The following is a 19,340-nucleotide window of genomic DNA, read 5'->3' on the forward strand; positions in this document are numbered from 1 at the left end:
TTTGTTTTTTTCTTTCAGGAAAAGATTTGCCCTGAGCTAACATCTGTTGCCAATCTTCCTGTTTTGTTTTTTTTTTTCGCTCCCAAAGCCCCAGTATATGGTTGTATATCCTACTTGTAAGTCGTTCTAGTTCTTCTATGTAAGATGCCACCACAGCATGGCAACTGACAGACAGGTGGTGTGGTTCTGTGATCAGGAAGCAAACTCGGGCCGAGGAAGCCATGAATGCTGAACTTTAACCACTAGGCCATCAGGGCTGGCTCCAGACACCAGCATGTTTTAGAGCTCCCCAGGTGGATCCAGTGTGCAGCCAGGCTTGAAAATCACTAAGTACAAGGCCATTCCCCCAAGGATACTCACAGCTTTATGAGATTCCTAGCAGAACAGTTTGGGAAACATTGCAAAGTGTGAAAGCTTCTTGTATGGTCACAATATTCATTTGTGTATTTTTCATCCTCATGACCTGCAGTTAAAGAACTTGCTGAATTGTCTTTAACTTGGCTGTTTTTAATGACTCGACCATGAAACTCTTTTAATTCACATACCACCCATTAGAGGAGCTTGTATTTGTCAGAGCACATCAGGAAACACTGAACCACATACTCTAGGGCCTTAGGGCAGCTTCTAGCTCTGAGATTCAATTTCCATTCTGCTCTGTTCTGTTCTATACCATTCAACACACAGTGTTGTCCCAAAGGTACCCCTTTGATTACTTACAACATAAAGACTCTTGTTTGTCTCCCTTAGCAGCAGCACATGAGGCCCATAATCATTATCCTTTGAAGAAAAATTTTTCAGTTATCTCCATGAATAATGCTTTGGAGGAGTGACGCTAGTCGCTCAATGAAGGGGAAGAGTGGTTTTGAAGAAGATTGGGATTTTCCCTGTAGATGTAAATGCATCTCCCTCACCTTCTTTGTAAATTAAATTTTACGAGCAGCACCTCCTGTTCCACAGCAAAATCTCCTGGGTGACAGAAATGAGAAGGAGACTGAGGAAGGCATGTTGCTTGAGAGGGCAAGATAATCCCAAACTAGGATTACCAATCCAAAGACTAACAGGGGAGTTTATGCAGGACTGACTGTGAGAGGAGTTCTAGATGGTATGGGCCCTGATAAAATAGAGATAACTAATTGCGTAAATTAAAATTTCCATATACCTTTGTCTGTTCTCAAATGAAGACTTGCCAAACTTTGTCCTAAGGTTTGCTATTAGCCAAGACAACCTTGAATACGTATGGGTACATATATGTGTAATGAGTCGCATGACTAGTTACTGTTAAGAAGTATTGATTCTCAGGTTTGCCTACCTGGAGCATTACACTCTTGACTGCATTTATGAGATTACTCATTTGGTCCATTATTTAACCAATACTTCTTGAAGGTGTCCATGTTCCAAATAATACACTAGATGCTGGAGACAGGGTGGGGATCAAGATGGACAAGTCTTAGAGACTTCTGAATGACATCTAGACCATCCAACATCTCTTTCTAATGATGCCTGAAGAGTTCTTAACACAGCACTTTAACAAGGCCAAAAAAAATAAAATAAAATAAAGTTTAAATAAAATTGTCACACTACAGAAGCAGTATTGCATATAGTTGATTACCTATAGCATGATTATATAAGTAATAAATAACACATTCTCTTAAACACAAAGTAAGAACCAAATTTCAATCAACCTGTTCTCTAAAGAGGTATTCAATTTCTTAGCTAGGTTGTGGTTACAGAAAATATCCCATTGCTGTCTCAGCCCATATCCACTTCCTTGGGCATCTCGGTCCTACCATCCTTTATTATGCACAAATCATATTTTGCATTGAACACTATCATCCCACCCATCTATGCTGAAATTCTTTCTTTCATTTTGAATTTTAAATCCGAGAATTTAAGTGTCTGTGGATTTGCAATCTCTCAGCAACTTCTTGAAATTCAGACTTAACTATAAAAACTTCATCAAATATATTTCTACAATTTTTATTACAATTATTTGTCTTTGGAAAACACTTCACAAGTTGATCCTCTTCCAATACGTGCACTGCAAAGCTGTCTGCTACAGATGGCTTCTCCTCTGTGGGTTGGGGGTCTTTACTCTGCAGTTCGTGACTTTTCAAGTTATGAGAGATGCTGGTACCCCGACTTCTGGCAGAAGACATTTCTATATTGGGTAAGGTCTCAGAAATGCTTATCTTCTCTATAAAAGTCCTTGATTCTATGATACTTCCTATAAAGCAATAAAATATTTTTCACGCTGTGAAAGCTTACGATTTAACCCTTTACTTTCTTTATTTTTATTATGCATTGGCTGCACATTCTCAGGTAGTAAGATTGGAAACCTATATCTTATCTGACTGTGGAATAGGAGATGATGAAAAGGAATATGGAGGAGGTAGTTGTATGCACCAAAAGGATGTGGGTTGAGCCCAGGGCCTGGATGGGGCAGGTCAAGGGTAGAGATGTGTCCCTGGGTAGTTAAGGCTAGGAGAGGGTCCATGTGACCCCTCACATGATGGCTATTCCATGGTCCATAGAAATAGTATGTGATAGGAAGTGCAAAGTCCTATTAGAACCACAGGTCACTGACTACCCCTTTGCCTATTGATTGTTAGAAGCATCTGAGTCAGGGCCATCAGAGGCAGCACTGTTTTAACCAAACATCTTGTCAAGTATTATACATATATATATTCTAAGACTCTATACTTAGAATTTTTTTCTTTTAAAAAAATCCCCACATTCCATGAGTCATAAGACTGTGCACAGGCTCTGGAGATAGGCAGGCCTGGTTCAAAATCAACTTAATTTCAAGCTGTGAGACCTTGGGCAAGTTACTTAGGTTCCTTACAATTCATCTTTCTATCTTCAAAACAGGGACAATAATACTACCTAATTCATAGCGCTGTTTGGAGATAATTCATGTATAAGATAGCGCCTTAGACATAGGTGATTGTCATTTGTTATCACTATCCTTATTATGAGTAATTTAATCCACGCACTGTGATAACGCATTAAATGAAGTATCTGGGGTCATCAATCCTCAGTTCAAATGTAAGCTATGCAGCACAGTACAAAGAGGCAGATTGTTGTAGAAGTGGAACATTCTGGAATTGACTCTACCTGTCAATTTACCAATCAGGGTGTGTTTCTTCACTTGTAAAATGGATATAATCATACTATACTGCATATGCCCAAGGACATTGTGGCAAACACATCATTTGAGGAATAAATGTATTTTATATAAATGTAAAGGGCTCTGATAATTTAAATGCTATTTCCATGATGTTATGTCCTATCACACTTTATTTAGTGCGGAGTAAAGTAGGATCTGCTGAAAGAAGAACATTTTTATAGCAACTTTTATATTTTTTTAAAAATGTGTTTAAAATGCATTCCCAAAACATATGTTGGTAAAGAGGGATGTCGCCATTCTTAGTGTCAGCAAGAAGCACAGGCTGGGGCAGGGCCATGAACTCAGAGCTACAGAGTGCAATCTGCTTATAGCCTTGTTTATCTAACACGTGCAGTGTGGCCAACGTAAAAACAATGGGAGATTTTTACACAAATACGTGGAGTTTTATACTTTCGAAAACAGCTGGTAGAGTTGTTTTCACAACAGCAGGCTTACAAGGAAACTCTTATCACTATGTCCACGGCTACCGCCCTGATCTGAGTCACTGGGAGCTCTCAGCGTGTTAGTGCAGTGGCCTCCTCATTGAACCCTTTCACTCTTTTCTCACTCTCAACTCCCATATTCACTCAGAACTTACTTCACACCATGTCACTCTTTTGTTCAAAACAGCAGAAAGTTTAACAACCACCTTAACAGGAAGAAAGGAAAAACTTTGATTTATGACCTACGCTGATTTCCCTAGTGTAAATATTTCCACTGTGGCTGATTTGAAGCTACCACCATGAAGTCACATTGAAGTTGGAAGATATGCGCACAAGAAGCTTTGCCAAGCCAGTGTGCTCTGGCTCCAGCGCACAACTAGCAAACTCTCCAAGGACTTTCCAAGCCGCTCAAAGCAAAGTCCTTACAGTGACCATGAATCAAGCCCACATTTCCAGTTACCTCTTTAATCTCACTTCCAACTCTACTCTCTTCTCACTAGATTCGCTCTTTATTGCTCAGCTATTTAATTTGTAAAATGGGGATGTGTTTGCCACAGCACATCATATGAAATGTATGACAGCATTCAACACTCTTAGGAAGAAAAATATTTTATAAATCTAAGTTGGTGGGAACACTGGCAGTTCCCCTAATGTGAGGGAATGTGACACATAGATGACTGAATTTCATTGAGCCAGACAAATTACTCAATGACTGTCTCCCCACAAAACCGGATGTGAACCAAAGTTTCTGTCACCTGATTTACTGTGAATAGTCTATATCTCTGTAGGGAAATGGGAAGTATTAGTTCGCCTGACTTTGAGGATGACTCCAAAAGGCCAGAATGAATCAGTTGCCGTGATACAGTCGGTCGCATCAAATCCTGTCCTTGGTGTAGGTTCTGTCATTAATGCTTGGCTCTGAGGTGACCAGTTCTGCTGGATTCACCTTCTTGTCCCAATTAGCCATTCATTTCTGCTCCAGAGCCTGCCTGTGGTTTTTGAAGGAAGATACCAGCCAACAAGATATGAAATTCCCTTCCTTCCAGAAACCTTGGTCCTGCAGAGGGTAAAAGAGGTTTGAAAGAAATGATTTGCAAATAGGTCTTCCACATGTATTTGTCAAGGTATGGTTTTGCTGTTTTGTGTTTTTTCTGAATTTGGTGGTACTGTTTAGAGGAATGCTATTTACTGTTCCTGTTAACATGCTTTGAGGATTGAGGTGGAGTGGGAAGGAGAGGTAGAATAGATTGATTTTTCCCCATAGAGCTTGTGTACACAACGCAATTGCATTTTCACCTCCATCCTTATGGGAGGATCTTGTTTTCCTGGGTTTCACAAAAATGTTAAATATAAGACAAGAAAAACTATAACTTGTTTATGTCTGTGTTTCCTATACTATTACTGGCAAAAACTAATAATACCAACCAAAAACAGTGTATTAACATTACCTAAACTCTTTAAATTTGGCCAAAAAAAATTCAAAATATTTTACTTGCTTATCATGCAGGATTAAATTGGTAGTGCTCATGCAACTCCTTCATTGCATAGAATTTACACATGTGTTTATTTTGATAATTTGTAAGGAAATATTAATAGGTCAATTTTTCTATTAAAAGTCTTCTAAATATTCAGGACTGTGCTAGGGCCTATGGCAGTAAAAAGCAAACATAAGAAACAGCACTGATTCTCTTCCCACTTTGGGAACTTTTACTTTATTTGGGAACAAAACATTAGAATTATGAAATTAATTGGAAAAAATATCTCTTCTACTTGCACTTCTGCGGATTTAGGAAGTAGAGGAATTTAGAGTAATCAGCTATTGGTGAGAGTGAATTGAACCATATTGGAGGATGAACTGGATGCTGGATTTTAAAGGAGAGGTAGAATTTGAAGGAGTAGAAAGAATACCTTCTACTAGAAGAATGAAATTCCCTCATCTCCCCATCTGAAGGAGGTTCTCCTTATTTTTCTCTTTCACATCACTATTTTCTTCATAGTATCAGTATTAATACCTTAGCTGGCTCCACCCTTAGTCTCTAAGTTTTGGGAAGATAAATATCTTGTTCTCTGTTGAATGACTGGGACTTAGCACACTATCCAGCACAGATAGGCCTTCAATAATTATGGTTTAATTAATTAATTGGATATGTATTAATTAGTCAAGTATCTGTGTTTGAAGGAGGTCATCAGCAGAGAATGGATGTTGGTGAGTATACTAGCAGAAAATAAGACTGAATATAAGTGGTGTTGCCACTTTATAAAATATTTTAAAATCGAATGCTGTTGTGGGCATTTGAGCAAGGGAGTGTTCCCTTAAAAGGATCTTCAGTAGAATAATTCAGTAATGCTATGGCAGAAAGATGAGAGGAGACTGCAGACCAAATCTGGGTTATTACTTGAGGTCGTCTGTGCATGTTGTGGGGACCCGGATTTGGCCACCCCAAGATATGTCTCTTTGGCATGAGAATTATTTGAGGCTGATTGCTTTTGATAAACTGGGACAGGGAAGGAGGCTCTGAGGGGTGGAACTTGCTTCCCTTTGTTAGGAGACATTTACATTGTAAAGAAAATCTCTATCTGTAAAGGTGCCTCCCTCTCTGTACCAGGAAGAAGAAAGGGGATGACCTTCTCTCTAGAAACTCTTAATCGATGCCAAAGGCAAGGACTTAAATCTGCATTTTGTTTACTGTACTTGTGTGGTAATCTCCCATGATCCACTCCCCCTCCACCTCCAACATCCTCCTTTGTCGTTAGCTGAGATGATACTTAAGGTGGGGCTTCAGCCATTTTGGGGAGTTGCTCAGCTTGCCTGACCTCTCCCATATATACATGTTATAAAGCTTTGTTTAATTTTCTCCTGCTATTCTGTCTCATGTGAATTTAATTCGTTCTCTGGCCAGACGAACCCAGAGAAGGTAGAGGAAATGTCTTCCTCCCCTACAATGTGATGATGACAGCCTCACCTGCTACTACCTTGAACTTATTGATCATGACCTCTGCATTTGACACGCCCAAAGTCACCACATTAATACTTCAGTACAAGGGCAAGGGTGTTGAGGGTATATGCCAGGGAGTGAGAATAAAGTTTGATCATGAAACTTAAGCTGCATACAGAAAGACAAGATTTATAGCAATTGAGGAGAAACACAGAGAAGATTGCAACACCAATGGAAAGGAGGTTCTAAGGAAACTTGAGGTTAAGCAAACAGAGGTAGTGAGTGGAAAGACAAGTGTTGGTACTCAATGATACAGATGCTTAAAATTGAGGTTTGAAGGGGGTGACATTGTTGGTAATCGAAAGGTCCAAGTTATGACAAGAGTGGTGACTGAGACAGGAAGAAAAAGATATGTTTGAGGAGAAGATTTCAAGAAATTGAGTGAGAGGGGAAAGTGTGTATATTTAGCACTATGTTCTATGTATTTCTAAATTAGCCTAAAACCTACAACTTTTCATCCTCCATTTTTTCAACTAAATGAGTTGCAGTGAAAATCTCTTGGTGATTCCAATCTGGATTCAAATCCTATATTTTCCAAGGTTTGCAAACTCTTTATGAGAAAACTGAAACCAGATGCCCCCAAATGACAGTTTTAAATAGGGGGGGAAACCAGCCTTTGTCAAAGAATCACTAAGTTAATTGTCCTCCCCAAGTTGAACCATTCTTTGGTAAATAAGGAATTCTTTTCTCAATGAGGCAGCCATGAAGTCAAATTTCCTGGTCCCCTTAGATGTGCATAGGAAGGGTTCATTTCAATAGGGTAGATCTTAAACTTAAATGTGCTCTCCATTAAATTGTAAACCCCAAGGGGTGTGTATCTTTCACTATTTTACAGCACTGGCTCATTGTGCTGTCACATACAACAAATAGCAGATGAAAAATATTATAACAAGGCCACCTAAGAAGCTATATCCCTTATAATAGGGAAATTGATTGTTTTTATTTTAAGATGCACTGTGGGCATTAAAACTGTTGCTACTATGTTCTGATAATAGCTTCTAATTTGTTATGAATAAAGATATGGAGGAGAGATGAGGCTGGATGAAAGGCAAATTTTAACACCGGACTCTGAAGCCCCTGAGGGCTGCACCATAAAATGCATAATCCAAGTGCTTGCCTTGACACAGGGCATTAGATTCAATTATTTTGTTTAAAGGAAACCAATCAGGGAAAGTGAGCTGTTCCCGGAAAGTCATTCTAGTAAAACAGGGAGCCAAGCTTCTGGTCTCCGTGCAGGCAGTCAGTGGCATCTATATTTCAATCTATCACATTATTACATTTGGGTGCATTAAGCAGATGTGCAACCTCTTGTGCATAAAGACAGCACATTGGCCACTCCATTTAGAGTAACTAAGGCATCTATGAATGAGTGTTTTGTTCTTAAGCAGCATCTCTAGCGATTCATATTTGCATGTCACTCTGATTACATGGATGAGGGATGGAAGGTTGGTTTTTAGAACTGCAGGCATGACTTTTTTTTTTAATGGATTTCAAATATGCCAAGGAGTGCAGTTCTCAGCTTTATCAGTTTGCCAAAGTAGTGTGTTCAATAGAAAGATTTGTGAAATGGTTTTTGTTGTTAAATAGGAGAAACACTTCATGAATAAAACCTGACTTTGTTTTACCTTCTCGTTTTATTCTCACAAATATCCCAAAGGATCATTGGGTAAGGTGCTACTACTCCATCAGAGAGATGAATGAATCTATTTGGAAATTAATTTCCTTGCGGTCACATGATTTAGGAACAGAGCTAGAAATAGAATCTCCTAACTAGGGTGGAAAAAAAACATGTGTGTATGCAGTGTGTGTGTACATGTATGTGTGTATCATCTGTAGTGTCTTTTTCTATAGATGCACAGATTATAGATTTTTTCCCCTGTGCAGGTACTTCCCGGAAAAAAGGTTGCTTGACTATTTAGTTGTGGATCTTGAGCTCAGTTCTCTTTAGAGGTTGGGAATTTCTGGATGACATAATTTACTTATTCTCTATATTTGACTTTATCTCTTCACTTCCTTCCAAACCAAACTTCTATTTAAAAAAAAAATTGGGTCTGTCAGATTTACTTTAGTGGAGCAAAATTTCTAGACAGTCGTAACCATTTAATTTAATATATACCTGGAAATAATGAGTTAAAATAATTAACTCTATATTCCTTTTAATTAATGTATAAATTTAATTTAAATCTCTAAACATTTGCATGCTACTTCTTGTGCTTAAAGATGCATACCAGATGCCATGGAGATAAAAGAATGTACAAAATCTGATTCTTAGCCTCAAAAATTCTAAAATCTCATGTTGATACATATACTATAATAGATATAAGATGAGGCAGAAAGTAACAAATAATACAAAAGCAATTCAAGCTGGAGAAGAGAGAGTGTATTGATAAAAGGCTCAAGGAGGAAGTGGCATTCAATTTAGGCCCTGATGCACTTGAGATAGCTTTTCTTAAAAATGGAGATGTGGTTTGAAGAGGAAAGAACCCCAGTGGGACAGAATTATGTGAGTGGGTGATATTATGATGAGACTGGAGAGGAGGTTGGACCAGATCATGCAAAGCCTCAATTGTCTTACAGAGGAACTGGACTCTTAAATTTTGGTAATCTTGAAGACCCTAAAGAAGGGGAATGAGGTAATCCTATTTCATTAGTACTATTTTTTCAGGTTAATGATTAGTGTAGGGGGAAATTGAGATACAGAATTCAATTAAGAATATCATTTAGTAGCAAAGGCCAAAAGTTAATAAAAGCCTTGTAGATGGTTTGGAAAATAGGAGACAGATGTGAGATCCAGGGAGAAGAGGAAGGATTTATTGACCAGTTGAATGCGTGTACAGAGGAAGAACACAGGTGTCAAATTACTTGGAAGTTTTTAGTCTCTGTGACTTAGAGAATGATGATGCTTTTGAAAACAGAGTTTCAATAGAGAGAAAAGAGAGATGGTGCTGAGTTTGTTTTGGAACATACTGACCTTGAGTTTCAAAGGAATATCCATTTGGAAATATCCAGCATTTTGGGGGGAGGGCAAATATATGTTTCAGGAGGCAGGAAACAGTGGAATATCAGATTTTGACATCATATAAATAGGATAGAGCACTGAAGTCTTAAAAATTGATATTTCCCAAGGATAAGCACAGAGAAAGGAGAATAATGGAAACAGAATTGTGGCCTTTAGTGAAGCATGAGGGGCAAAAAGAGAAGTCAGTGAAGACACCAAGTAGGAGCAATCAGAGACATGAAAATAGGAGAGGACAATATCAGGAAGCCAAGGAAAAAAGAACATTCCAGAAAGAAGTTGTAGTCTAGAAGACAGAAAGCAGCTCTGAAGAGATCAGTAAGAAGCTAGATGGAGAAAAAAGAAAATCACCTAGATCAAGCAATTAGCAAGGAAAATGTGACGTTTAAGAAAAGCATTTCAGTAGCCTCTTTGGTGGTAGAAGTCAGAGTACACCAGATACAGAGAGCATGTGGTTTGTGGAACAGCACAAGGAGGCAAGACTTTTGAGAATTTGATGATTTGTTTAAAGGTGCATCCCCAGCAGCTAATAATGTTTGCAGCACAAAAGAGATGCTCAGTAAATCTTTGTGAATTAAGGATGAATGGATGATTTAATAAATGAATGAAGGAGAAGGAAGGAAGGATGGGTGAAATGGAAGGAGGAAGGAAGAGAGGGAGAGTGTAAGGAAGGAAGAGAAAATGAGATTGATGGGGCAGGAGCTCACAACTGTTTGAGGGAAAAAGTGTTTCTAAAGAAAGGGGACCCTAGAACGTTTAGAATGTTTTTAATTGCTGAGGAGAATAAGCCAATGGAGAATAAAGAAGAATTAATGTATGTAGAAAAATCCTGGTGACAGAGACTGAGTCAGAAGAACAGAGAAAGATTATAGTTAATGATGTAAAGAAATTCAGAGACGGAGAGGAGAAAGACACAGGGACCTCTCAATGAAGGGTGACAATCTTCTCAGTGAAATAGAGCTTATGATGCTCTGCTGAGGGCCTGAGCTTGGATTTACCAAAACTGAGGTGTCTCATAACTTTGAAACACTCATCATGAAGTATGTGCCTTTTGTAACTATATTATCATCTTAAATTATAAGGAGAGTAACCTTAAGGCACATTCAGATAATTTAGAAATATTACTTAGAAAGACATTGGATGAATTTGGGTTTTATATGGAAGATGAAACAACTATGTATTTTTATTCATTGATAGCTCATTTTCGCAATGATTCTGTAAATGCGTGTCTAGGATTTCCTGATCTCTCTGAGATGTATTTTTCCCTTTCACCTCCATGGCTCTATTTAAACTGTAAAGTATTTCCGGGACCTGAGCAGAATATTTTACGAGTGGCATTTCATTGTGCTCAAATACTCTACATCTGTAGGAACTTTTTATGAAGTTTTCGAGATCTCCTTTTTTCCAAGAAACTTAGAGCATCATTCCACTAAATTTTAAGACACTATTAACAGAGAAGAACATATTACAAACGTTTGGGAAGCGTGAATGCCTGACATGTAAGACAGAGCTAACATTAAAGCTTTTTTATTCCGCTCCTTTGACTTTGCTGAGCAAACTGTGTCATCTCTCTTCTAGAAGGTAAATGAATAGGTGGTTATGTACTTGGGACGTTTACAGATTCAAGGAAAACTCATTTTTCTGGCTGTAAAATTCATGCCAGAAATAACTTTGGGATATACCATTCCCTTTCTGCCAATATTATAGATAATACAGACTCTGCAAAATGGGGTGCATATTTTGCTAGTTTTGTACACAAAACAATATAGGAAGTTTTCACCAGTGGTGTCAGTATGTAAGGCACCGTCATAGATGATGGTCTGGGCTGAGAAAGTCCCTAGGTACCCAACTACTGATATGTAACTTCTCAGAAGAGAAAATATACTGAACTGGTATTGAAGAGCTTGCCAACTGCTACTTTCTTGAATTGTTTGGCTCTTTCCTACGTTCAAGGCATTGCTTTGTATGTTATCACCACCAGGAAAACGTACTCTTCTTCCAGGGTCCATTTCCAAAGTGCTTCAAGAATATAACTGTTCAAATAATTTTCTGTGATCTTTTATATTATTTTTTTGACAGTCCACAATTCTGGAAGGAAAATTTGACTTCCCTTTAGGTCAATGGCTATCTCTAAAATAACTCCCTTTAAATCAATTATCTTTGAGTCTTTGGTGGTTCTTATTTTGCAGGGAGGAATGAAATCCACATTTTTTGAGGCTTATTGAGCCTATACTATGTGCCAGGCTCTTCGCTAGTTGATTTATTTAGAGTGGAAGATCTAATGCAATTGGGACTGATTAAACAAAATGTAGAAAAATTGGAGAAATATTAAAAAGAGAAATATATAAGCACATAAAAAAGTCTTTTAAAATTTAAAGTTGTAAGTATACATTGTTTGCCCGATTTTGAAATACAGTCTTTTATTTGTGTGTTTTTCCCTAATTGGAATTCCATATAATATTTATGCATAAAACATGCTCTTTCATTTTCACTTTTTAATTTAGTTTCAGTTTCTTTAAAGTGGAGTCAGAATATAAAGAGATTTGGCAAAACAAACAAACAAACATAGTTCAGAGTCCTTCTAGATTCAGCAGATTTACCCTAATCTCACCAAATCCAACTAGACCTTTTCTTTTCAGTAAACCTCCTTTTGTTGAATATCTTCAAAGCAATCAATGTAGTGTTTCAATAGACTTTTCAGAGAAATTCTCATTGATTTTTCACACTCGTATTTCTTTGCTGCATGTAATATTTAATTATATAATTACAGCAGCAAATGCAATTGACATAAGCAAATTTGGGAACAAACCTGACTGACTCTCACAAACATACAATGACAATTCAGTCTCCAGAGCAGAAGCGTGTGGGCATGCCAGAGAGTAACCTATTGGCCATGGTTATGCAGAATACCACGGCTGCTAATTAAGATGTTTTACAAAGTTAAAGGGGAATTAGATCTAATCCAGGGATCGTTAGATAAAAATGAGTTTAGAGGCTTCTATGGTGTTATCTCAGGCATCCAAATTATCTACAAACAATATGACAGGTAGCTATTAGTAGCCTCTATTTTGTTTCAACAGTGAAAATAATTATTGGATAATCGTACCTGAGTCTCCTAGTGTTATTGCAGCTTTTCTTTCCAACGATAGTTTGAGAATGCCTAAGTCAAAGGATAAAAGAGAAAGCTTCTGAAAACATCGAGCAATTTTTCACAGGTCATATCTTTCCTTCCCTTCTATTATCCCTGCCTACTTTCCATTTGCTGCAAATAATTCATGGCATGTCTCTCAAGGGGCTCACAAACCAGTAGGGGAGATCAACTCGCAGATGACAACTGTAGAGTGCCACATAGGAGATGCTTTGATATGGAGAAGCACAGAGCCCCAAACAGCCCAGAGGAGGGGCATTGAGTTCAGCCTTGAGAAAGCCTGGCTAATAACAGGAGACTTCCTCATAGAAACCACATCTGAATGAGGTCCTAAAACACGATTTAGCTAAAAGAAGAAGTTCAGGAAGAGAGAGCAGTGTGACTGTTGGCTGAGGTCATGATTTAACCATCTGGGTCCTCAAGACTCATTGCCACACTTGGCATGTGGTCCGTCTTGAACTTTTATCTTTAAATCAACAATCTGGAACAAAGTTAAGGTGGAAACATGTTACATCAGAGGAATCTTAAGGTCAAGGAGGGAAAATGTTGCAGCTGAGATCTGGTGTAGGATCCAATCTTAAAAGACCTTGAGTGTCACATAAAAGTTTGGATTTTTAGTCTGAAGAAATGGAAAAGCTATCAAGGGGTTTTAATTTAGAGAGTGACATGGCAAATCTGCATTTACAAGGATAAATCTGGCAGCACTGTGGGACAAGATCGGCTCAGAGGCAATTGCATTAATTTGGCCAAGAAATGATGAGCCTAAACCAAAGCAGGCCAGTGGAGATGGAGTGGAGGGGATTAAGCTGATCCTGCATCCAGATTACTAACTCTTGTAAAAAAGACAAGAATTAGCAGTGTGTGAGTATTCACAGATTTTTTCCTTTCTCCTTCATCATAAATTAAGAAAATGGTAACCAAAGGAAAGGAGAAATAGAGCAAAATGTCATTAAATAACACTGTCATCCATCCTGGTGCTTAAGAAAGTTGAGAATTATTTTTGAACTATTCCCAGTCATACATTTCTCCACTCATTTATTTAATAAATACTCATTGGGTGTTCTTTTTGAGCCAGGTGTCATCTGGTCATTGGAAAGGCAAGACATAAATGTCTGATCAAGTTCTGTTCAAATACCTCTATAATTTCTCAGTTTCTCTAGATCCCAACAGTCAGCACAGAAATTCTCTTCTCTCCACTTCTCTCCCCTATCTGATGAAGTCTTACTCATGCTCCACATCAGCTGAAAAGCCACTTCCTCACATGGGACTTCCCAGACCGTCAGCCTTGGTCAGGGCCCCAGGACTTGATCTTCCATTGCACCTACCTGGTACTTCCTCTAAGAGAACCTCTGACCACGTGGTGCTGAAATCATGCTGCTTCAATAGTCTGTGATTCTCTGAGGACACTGCCCACTCTGCTTTGGTTACCGCCCGACAAAGAGCAGGCACTGGGATATTTGGTGAAAAAACAGTGGGTAAATTAATTAAAGGCCTCTACACGGAGAGCCGTTGCTTCCTCCATAAAAATTATACCTTTAGGAAGCCAAGTGAATTATTGTACTTTAAACTGGCGTTATTTTAGCCCCTTCTAATCCGGCAGTTCAAGGCCTATATGTTAACATTCTGTATTTCTAGCTTCTACTTCTAGGTTGAAAAGATGAGCCACATATGGTTAGTTAAACTCATTTGTAAAAACTTGGCACGTTCTCAAACCATATTCAAAGCTTATGTCAGTTTTCAAGACACAAATAAAATATATTTTCCAGAACCTCCCCTTCTTTTGTTGAGTTTTTGGAAAAGATCTCCCACGATATGAACTTCTGTAAACTATATTCTAACTTGAATCTGAATATCATGATTTGATTTGAATTTTCCATATACCCTCTCTTGTTCAAGCCATGACACTTCAAGGAGTAGAGAAGTCTTATTTAGGTATAGAAATAAGGAATGTTTTAATTTTAGATTCCAAAGTACCATAGATAATAACATATGTTAATCTTAAAAGCGCTTGTCATGTTTCAAGTAAAAATAAGTATCTTAAAGATGTTCCATAGAATTTGTTCTGGCTTTAATAAGCCTTATATTTCAGTCCTGCCTCTTTAGAAACTCAGAACTAAATTAAAGGAACTTTGATAAAGGTTAAAAATAATCTTGCTACTCCTGGCTCTAACCTCTTCACTTTATTATGACTAAGCATCAAATTAATGACAGCAATATCAACCTCAAACTTGGCAACAAGCACTTTGTGACAAATAATGCCATAGTTGTTTTTCAAGCATAACTCTGTAGCCGTTATTATCCTAAGCTCTAACTTTCATACTAGTCTTGAATTATCATGGAGTTTGACAGAAATAACCATAAAATCCATTCAATAGATTTGCCCAACACTATAACTGCCCAACTAATAATCATAGCAGAATGAATAAATTACTTATTTTTGTTCCTTTTCTTTTACTTCCAAGCAGGATTATTCTTTTCTTTTTTTTTTTTTTTTGTTTTTGAGGAAGATCAGCCCTGAGCTAACAGCTAACATCTGCTGCCAATCCTCCTCTTTTTGCTGAGGAAGATTGGCCCTGAGCTGACATCTGTGCCCATCTTCCTCTATTTTATGTGGGACACCTGCCACAGCACAGCTTGACAAATGGTGTGTTGGTTCACACCTGGGATCCGAACCGGTGAACCCCGGGCTGCCGAAGTAGAAGGTGCGAATTTAACTGCTGCGCCACCGGGCTGGCCCTGGATGTTTTTTTTCCTAATTTGGATTTGGAAGTATATTGCCTGACAATTACTGTCAAAGTTCTTTTACAAAAGTAAGCAAAATTCATTTATATCGTTAGAGTATGTTTTCCTTTATGGTGCTGTCAGGTGGAAACTTGTTATTAAAATGCCTATTTTACAGCTGGGAACAGAAAGATAAATATTGGTACAGAGTTACATGGCAAACCAGGAAGGTAGGGAAGATAAATTAATATTCTTCTAGCCTCTACTTGTACTGGCCACTTTGCTAAGCGCTTTTGAAATTTTTTATCTTGATTTCTTACAACCACCCTGGAAAGTATTTCCCCTGTTATAAAGATAAGGGTAATCAAGTCTCAGAAAGGATGTGCGTCCTACCAAAAATGAGAAAGCTAGTCAATAGTCGATTACATACCCCACGTTCTTTCTAAGATACCAAATTTTTGGGCAGAGTTGAAATACCCTAGCAAGGAAAAATAACATACTTGATGCTTAAGAATATCAAGTTTAAGTGTAACATCTGCAGCAAATGGAAACTGGGTCCCCTCTCTTTGGGAAAGTTTTTTTTCTGTTTTATTTTGTTTTTCTGTAAATAGTTCCCCACAGCAGTTAATAAAAAGGTATGTAAAGATCTCATTTTCTACACTTGACTTTAATATCCAAGAAGCATCAATAAACAGCCAGACAGAGGAAATTGATGTCTGAAAGAAATCTAGGAGAGTTAAAATATTAGGAGCACAAAAATAGAAAAGAGATATCAGTGAGGATATGAAGTGGTGAAAACGAATGTTTGAGCCTAAGGCAAGAAAGCCACAAATTGTGGCTTTGAATGAGCAAGTGGGGCTCAGGGAAGACATTAAGGGTAATGGTGAGTGAACAATTTGGAAGAAAATATGAGCACAGTTTAATTTTACTGGAGCCAAGTTTCCACATCAAAGTATACCGCATGATTGAAAAAATATATATAGGACAAATGTATAAGGCAGTTAGTTATTTCCATTTATAGCGCTAAATAGGAAGGATATTTTCAAACAATATATAAGTATGACGTGGTCATTTCCTGCTCTGTATCATTCCTGGTCCTTTCCTGACCTCAATTACATTTTCTGACATAAGCTAGCCAAAAGCATTTATTTAGTAACTGCTGCATTATACTGATTTATTTAGGACTTTTTCCAATGTGTCAGAAAACCCAACTATAATTGGCTTCAACAAGATGGAATTAGTAGCCTACACAACTGAAAGGTCCTAGGATTGACGTAGGTGCAAACATAACTAAATCTAGGCCCTCCACAATGTTCCAGACCTGGTCCCGCTAACCTCCCTTCATGTGGCAGGAAGGATGAGACGGGTCTGGGCTTCCACACAATACCCAGGGTTTACTCTGATTAGACTGACTTGAGGCGTTTGCCAGTTTCTACAGTCATGGCGGCCACAGGGATCTAGTGGTTGACTGGCCAGGTCTGAGTAATGAGCTGGACTGAGAGGAAGAAGACTGATCTCCACCCAGGAATTTCCATTGATAGGAGTAGGGAGAATGAATCCCTGGGAAGACAAATGACAAACGTCCACAAAAATTCTCTAACTAAGCCCTTGTCTGGCTGTCTCCAAAGTAGACTGACTTCCTTTCTTCATTTTTCCTTCATAAAACAAATGTGTTGGAACATTCACAAAGTGCTAGTGACTATCGTAGTGAACAAGCAGACAGGCTACCTGTCCTCATGAAGCTCAAGGTGAGTGGATGTGAACATCCACTTTATGAATGGATGATGGGCCTTTATGAATTGTATGTTGAGTTCCATCTGCCAAAAATTGCGGCAGATATAATTCATTACACTTCTCTCTTAAAAGTCTGACTTTGGGTTGAGGCATAATACCTGTCAAAAAAGGAAAAGAGGTAACACGCTAATCTCTTGGCTCTTTCTACGTCCAATTTTTCACGGGCATTGATTGCTTTACCTGGAATGATACCTAGAAGAGGCCAATACTGAAGGAGAAAAAGTGCAAGTCCTGGAGCAGGAGCCCTCTGGTGGGGTGGGGTGGAGGGAATTCACTGGGCAGCACAGGGTTGGCATTTGGCCTTATGTATCTGAAGAGAAGGCAAGACAGAGGCAGTGTCAAATATAAGCTTTTTAAGTTATAATTTTAATGAATAAAGTCTAAATATTGATTTCCTCCTACTCATTCATAGTAAAATGCCTAACGTGAAAGATCTGAATAGTTGGCAGATGACAGTGGTCAACTTGCCCACAGGTACATTTTATTATCTCTTTTATAGCTGTAGCCTCCATGTCCCTTTCAGATTTTCCCCATTTACTTTATGGCTGAATGCGCCCTTTTCCCAATGCCAGATAAGTACATCTTCTTGAAAAATCAATAGAAAACATTCCCGGTGGTTCAGAAGTTTGCAAAGGTAGAAATATACTGGATTATGTATCAGTGTCACGGAGGGATTTTTGAGTTCAGATTCACAGAATTGTTCCAGAAAAAATATCCAAGCAAGCACACTCCTAGGTAACTTAAAAGTTTGTATCCCAACTTCCTAGATATGCTGGAAAGAGGATGTATATATGGAATGGGATTCTGGTTTTTCCTACTGGTTCCCAAGGAAGACTCTGCTATGAAATATTGGCATGTTTGTTTCAGAAGTACACACAGAAGCTACAACGCTGTCACTTTTAGAGATGACACTTCACCTTGGTAGCTCCCCCTTCTCACGGGTTGTGTTTTCATCTCTGAAAGAAAGCAGCTCTCAGAAGGAGACACACAACATTAATCCTGATGGATTTTAAAGAAGACAGCAAGACAAGTAACAATTTCTGTCGAATACCATTGTCAAAGTAGTTTTGACGTTCTCGTGTTGCGTCTTTCTTTATCAGTCCTGATCAACAGGTGCTCTGAAAAACTGAAGCAAGTGTTGGAGAAAGTGAACAGCATGGGGACTCTAGTTGCCTAGATTATCTTGATATTTTGAGTTAAATGCAGGATTTTGTTTTCGCTTTGTGTGCAGTTTTTTGAGGGTACGTGGTACCACATACCATCTTTTAAAGACACGGCCCTACAAGGCAAACAAAATGCAAGAGGACAGGACTGAAAGTAGAAATTTTAAAGCTAAAATTATTGACCACATATTATATATCCAACTCTGTGCTAAGTGCTTCGTATGTAACATTTCAGGTAAACTTGATAACAATTCCATAAGGCCAGTACTAATATTTAACAGACACAGAAATGGTCTTAGGGATGGGTAAAGTACAGTTGCTAAATGATGGAGCTGCGGATAGAGCCTACAACTCAATGATTCCAGAGCACAAATGTCCAGGCCTGTGCATTAGCCACCAATTTGCTTCAGGGAGAAGTTTGCGGACAGTTTAGCAATTACTTCTGGGGGAAACAACTTCCTGGATTTGAGCAATACGTTACTTTTTGTGTTTTATAATAGAAAAACTAACTAACAGTCAACTGGATCTTGCAACACTGCCTTCATTGTGTGAGGAAAAAAAGCACACTTGTTTAAATTCAGGATTATGAAACTTATTTTTATTTTTATAACATAAGATGTGTCAGGCTTAATCTATCTTAAGTGTTAGAGTCTTATTGCAAAAAGACTCTTTCTTCGGCCCACGTAACTTTCCCTTCAAGCTGTGTTGTTCCTATAGTGGAGTTGGTTCGACCTCCCTAACCACTATTTAAATGCTCAGTCTGAGGCAAGAGAATGCCCTATTTTCACAGGCATTTCTTATTTCGGGGGTCTCACGTTTGTTTTTAGGCTTTCTCTTCCCTCTTCTTTGGTTTCTGAATGTCTGTCATTGGTTGTATGATTGTTCCTAAGTAT

General features: G+C 38.3%; 1 protein-coding gene across 10 annotated transcripts in view; it reads left to right on the forward strand.

Annotated features, from left to right (window-relative positions):
• Positions 1 to 19,340, forward strand: part of NYAP2 (neuronal tyrosine-phosphorylated phosphoinositide-3-kinase adaptor 2) — a 257,163-nt gene that overhangs the window by 83,337 nt on the left and 154,486 nt on the right. For 3 of the 10 annotated variants that reach the window (XM_023642443.2, XM_070269346.1, XM_070269345.1), the window contains exon 1: positions 4,396 to 4,733. The exons of the other annotated variants lie outside the window; for them this stretch is intronic. In XM_023642443.2, the coding sequence (XP_023498211.1) occupies positions 4,720 to 4,733 (14 nt within the window). In that variant the 5' untranslated portion in view covers positions 4,396 to 4,719. Of the gene's footprint in view, positions 1 to 4,395; positions 4,734 to 19,340 lie in introns of those variants that run through there. 10 annotated transcript variants of the gene reach the window in all.

Source organism: Equus caballus, chromosome 6, assembly GCF_041296265.1.
Source record: "Equus caballus isolate H_3958 breed thoroughbred chromosome 6, TB-T2T, whole genome shotgun sequence".
In the NCBI taxonomy this organism is placed as follows: Eukaryota; Metazoa; Chordata; class Mammalia; order Perissodactyla; family Equidae; genus Equus; species Equus caballus.